Below are 4,868 nucleotides of genomic sequence, written 5' to 3' on the forward strand. Positions count from 1 at the left end.
CCTGTAGCTTCATCCGTACGATGTCAATTCCGAAAAATCGAACGGTTGATCTCACATCTTCGCATTTCACATCTGACGGCCATCGTTTCCGTTTCTAGAGACTTCTGAGTCTCATGAGAAGAGATATGAAGAGAGAGAAACCTCAAACCCAGTCGTCTAACCACGGTTAGTTTTTTAACCCACCCTCTCTGCCGGCCTTGCCCTTTGCCCTTTTCATGTGTCCACCACTTAGGAAACGAGTTTAAGATTGATTCGAACGAAGAACAAGAGAGAGTGAGAGAGAGAGAGTCACAGAGAGGAAGAAGAGTGAGAGAGAAAGGAAGAGAGGGTTTTGGCTGGGAGAAGAGGATGCAGAGGCATTCGATTTTTTAGGGTTGCTGAACCTTCTACTTCTCGGATCCGAACCCTTGGTTTTCTGTCTTCGTCCTCCTTTGAACGGTTTGAAAGGCCGTGGTTGTATTGCTTCTTCTCTTGCGATTCGTCTGTGTTTTCTCGATGTGTTCCATCGAGATCTCGCTATCTGGTGAGTTTTCTCTCTTTATTTTCTATCAATTTTATTAATAAGAGACATTGTTTTTGAGGAATAATCTTCCGAAGAGCTACATCTTAGTTGTTCTTTTAGGATTACGATTTTCAATTCCCTTGGGAGTCGATTGAATTTTTGGATATCTTTAAAGTCTGTACTTCCCTTGCTAGATTGAGTTTTTTTTTTTGGGTCATAAGAAGATATTGTCTTCTTTACTGTTCATGAAAAACATAGGTGTTCGATTACATTACCCTTCGTTCTTCTCCGGTTGTAGTTGTTTTCAGTGAAATGGATCAATAATGGTGTAGTCCATTCAGTTTCTGTGGTCGAATTAATGCCATATGAAAATAAGCATTGAAGTTTCAAGAAATGGCTGCGATTTTTTGCGGATCTCAGTTGGTAAACGAGATCGCACTCTTTCCCATGTCTCTGTGAAATATTTTATCGAATCTTGGCAGTAGATCTGAAAATAAGTCCACAACCTTCAGAGAATGAAACTCTATTAAAGGTTAAAATACTTGCAAAATGTCTAGAAGCTAGATTTGGCTTTGCCTCAGTTGTTCGGGTTCTCTTTCCGCTGTATTTACTTCTCTGCTGCCAAGTGGAAGAAAGGGGTATTAATGATTTATCGTGTGTGCATGACATATTTTCCTGCCATTTCCTTCTTTTATTCTTTCTTCTTTTGCCCCCAATTCATTTCTCTATATGGTCGATGAAGATAGCTAATGAGAGAACGACGATCCATTTTGCTATATATTGCTTCAACTACAAGTCATTACATTTTATTTCAGTTCTCTATATCAATGGTCAAGGAAGGAAACTAATTTTTTTTTCCTGGTCTTTGGGGGGTGAGGAATTTTAAAGGAATATTTGTCGTTTTTTTCTTTTACTTCTTTTCTGAATTTTCTTACTGACTAGTGACGTCTGAGGCGTTGGTTATCAAATACCCATGTTTTATCTGTAGTGTAAATTATTTGAGGGAGGGGTGCAACTGTTTCGTGGAACCGTTAATCATTATCACTAATTCTATATTTTGAAAGATTCTGCCTCTTCTGCTTTGTCATGCAACAGATGGCTTTTCCCATGTAGCAATCTCGCTGCTTCTCTTTCTCTGTCCTAGTTCACAGTGAAGTAGCTCTGATGTGATAACCGAAGAGCAATTCATATTCCAGTTAGTCAATTAATGATTGTTTGGGATACACACTTCTTTCTCGCTCAATTAGTGTCAGATTTCAAGTTTGGCGCCTTCTTGAGAGAGGAGGAAAAGCTTTATACTACCACCACCTCTGCTGCTGGCCTCGAAAGCCACTGGTTTTCCTCTTCATTCCATGTCTCCTAACCTGGACAGCCCTGTGCAGACCCAGATGGCTGTTGCAGTCTTTAATGGCCCCATCAATGGGGAGTATCATGGGACCAAAAGAGTGGAGGGAAAACCTGCTGGTAGGAGGCGTGTCTTTGTGCAAACTGAAACTGGTTGTGTGCTGGGGTTAGAGTTGGATAGGAGTGACAATGCACATACCGTCAAGAGGCGGTTGCAAGTTGCCCTTAATGTTCCAACAGAGGAGAGCTCACTGACCTTCGGGGATATGGTTTTGAAGAATGATCTTAGTGCTGTACGAAATGATGCCCCTCTTCTGCTTACAAGGAACTTGCTGCACAGAAGCTCATCCACACCATGTTTGTCACCTACCGGTCGTGATCTCCAACAGAGAGACAAGAGTGGCCTGATTGAAATATTAGGCTGCTCAAGTCGTTTTGCTAAAACAAAGCAAATGGTGAAGGACATTGTAAAGGGGATTAAGAATGGCGTTGAACCGATCCCTGTTCACAGTGGCCTTGGAGGTGCTTATTATTTTAGAAATATTTGGGGAGAGAGTGTTGCGATTGTGAAGCCAACAGATGAAGAACCTTTTGCTCCAAACAACCCAAAGGGCTTTGTTGGCAAAGCTCTTGGTCAGCCAGGACTGAAGCGTTCAGTGCGAGTTGGGGAAACAGGGATCAGAGAAGTTGCAGCTTACCTTCTTGATTATGATCACTTTGCCAATGTGCCTGCCACTGCCCTTGTGAAGATAACTCACTCAATCTTCCATGTCAATGAAGGGGTGAATGGAACCAAGTCTCATGGCCAGAAGCAGGTGAGCAAAATTGCATCATTCCAGCAGTTCATTCCTCATGACTTTGATGCCAGTGATCATGGGACTTCGAGCTTCCCTGTTGCTGCAGTGCATAGGATAGGGATATTGGATGTGAGGATCTTCAACACTGACAGGCATGGTGGAAACCTTCTGGTTAGGAAGCTTGATGGGGTTGGGAGGTTTGGTCTAGTGGAGCTTATTCCGATTGATCATGGCCTTTGCCTGCCAGAGAGCCTTGAGGACCCTTACTTTGAGTGGATCCATTGGCCTCAGGCATCAATTCCATTTTCAGATGACGAGCTTGAGTACATAAAAAATCTTGATCCGGTAAAGGATAGTGAGATGCTTCGAATGGAGCTGCCCAATGTTCGGGAGGCATGCCTTCGGATCTTGGTTCTGTGCACAATTTTCCTCAAGGAAGCAGCTGACTTTGGTCTCTGCCTAGCTGAGATTGGTGAGATGATGTCTAGGGAGTTTCGAAGCCGTGAAGAGGAGCCAAGTGAGCTGGAGGTTATATGCATCGAGGCAAGGAGGCTGATAGCTGAGAGGGAGGTGTTATATCCAGATGCTGAAGAAGGAGAGGAACAGGAGTTTCTGTTTGATATAGATTGTGAGGAGGTGGAAAATGACATAACTCTGAAGATGGCAGATTATTTCCCAAGTAAAGGGACATACCATGTTGGGTTCAAGGGTGGGAATGGTCGAAACCCCCTGTCTAAGCTGGAGGAGAGCATTGAAGAGGATGAGGGTGAGGGGGAAGAAGAGCCAAATGAAGAAGAACCAGCAAGGATGGAGGAATATTCTGTCCCACTGGCTCGGACCCAGGTTCCCATTGCATCAAAGCTCTCCATGTCTCTGAAGAACATGTGCCTGGGTGAGAAGACCCAGAGTTATCAGATGGCTAAACCAGAGTGCAGATCATCTGGGAACTGGAGTGCAAATGAGCAACTGCCTGCTAGTGCAAGCTTTGTGAAGGTGGCGGACATGAAGGATGAGGAGTGGGCACTGTTCCTCGAGAAGTTCCAGAAGCTGCTGTATCCTGCATTTGTCAACCGGAAAGCTGTCACCCTGGGACAGAGGCAGAGACAGAGGCTCGGGACTTCTTGCCAGTTTTGAGACAGATTTACCGATCTGTAGTTGTAAAAAGAATACTGAAGATGAATAAGACTTGTAGGTTGTGGGGATGAAGCGCCTTGTAGGTAGGTTTGGTACTTGAGTTTTTCTTATTTTGTTTTTCTTCTCACCGAAGAAGGAATTTGTAGTTGGAAGTGGTAGATGTGTTGTAAATAGTGTTAGAATGAGGATGAGAGTATCAGTCATCAGCTTCGGTGGAGTGGGTATGAATCTGATTTTCTTTTTCTTTTAATTCTTATTCCCTTCTTGACTCCCATTTTCGCACCGTGACAGAAATATTCAGTAGAATAAAATACTGGGAGGTAAAAAACCCAAAAAAAAGAAAAAAAGAAGAGTTGTATGTATATTGTAAGGCTAGTGTTCTTATCTCTGTTCTTTTTTGGTAGAAGTGTTTGTATCTATATGTGAACTTTTATCTTTGGTAGACTTGGTTTGAATTGATCTACACATTTCTTGCTGGATGGCTATGGTATTTTGGATGTGCTAGATCCATGACCTGGAAGGTGGCTTGTTCTTTTTGTTTCTTATATTGTTGATGGACGCTTGTGGTTCAGGGGTCGATGTAAAGAGCCTGGCAGGCTGTGGTAATTTCATAAATATTTATGATGGATATTCAATTGCTGCTGTCTGTAAAGAAAGCTTAATTTCATATGCTGCAGAGTGCCAAGTCTGATTCTTAAAGCTGCACTGTTCAATTAGTGCTTTGCTTGGTGTTTGGGTGCAATGGAGCTCGCCTTAAGATATGTAGCAGTCTGGGTACTTGCCGGAACTGGTCTGTTCAAGTCCAAGTGATCTGGGCAAATTGGTTGGCATTGTTCAATTGCTAGGATTTGGAAGGAACTGGTCTGTTCAAGCCCAAGTGTTCTGGGCAAATTGGCTGGCATCGTTCATTTATTGCTAGGATTTGGAAGTGGACATCGTGGTGAGGCCTGTTTTAACAGGAGATGTACTACTAAGAGACAAGGACCCTGCAGAACCCAAGAGTGAGTGAAGAGGGTGGATTGGATTACAATTGAACATATTGTTCATGTGACTTCTATACTTGGTCTCGTTTTTTTTTTTTTTATTTCTGA

The 4,868-nt window shown here is 42.9% G+C and overlaps 1 protein-coding gene across 1 annotated transcript; it reads left to right on the forward strand.

Annotated features, from left to right (window-relative positions):
• The first annotated feature begins 245 nt into the window (after window positions 1-245).
• On the forward strand, window positions 246-4,256 carry LOC122082058 (phosphatidylinositol 4-kinase gamma 5-like). Its single transcript, XM_042649557.1, has 2 exons — window positions 246-523; window positions 1,598-4,256. The coding sequence occupies exon 2, from the start codon at window positions 1,855-1,857 to the stop codon at window positions 3,775-3,777; it is 1,923 nt and encodes a 640-aa protein (XP_042505491.1). The 5' UTR covers window positions 246-523; window positions 1,598-1,854; the 3' UTR covers window positions 3,778-4,256.
• Window positions 4,257-4,868: the final 612 nt, after the last annotated feature.

The sequence above is a fragment of the Macadamia integrifolia genome, chromosome 1 (genome assembly GCF_013358625.1).
Source record: "Macadamia integrifolia cultivar HAES 741 chromosome 1, SCU_Mint_v3, whole genome shotgun sequence".
Lineage (NCBI taxonomy): Eukaryota > Viridiplantae > Streptophyta > Magnoliopsida > Proteales > Proteaceae > Macadamia > Macadamia integrifolia.

Coding starts and splice junctions, on each gene's coding strand:
- LOC122082058 (XM_042649557.1), top strand. CDS start 1,855: ATGTCTCCTAACCTGGACAGCCCTGTGCAGACCCAGATGGCTGTTGCA.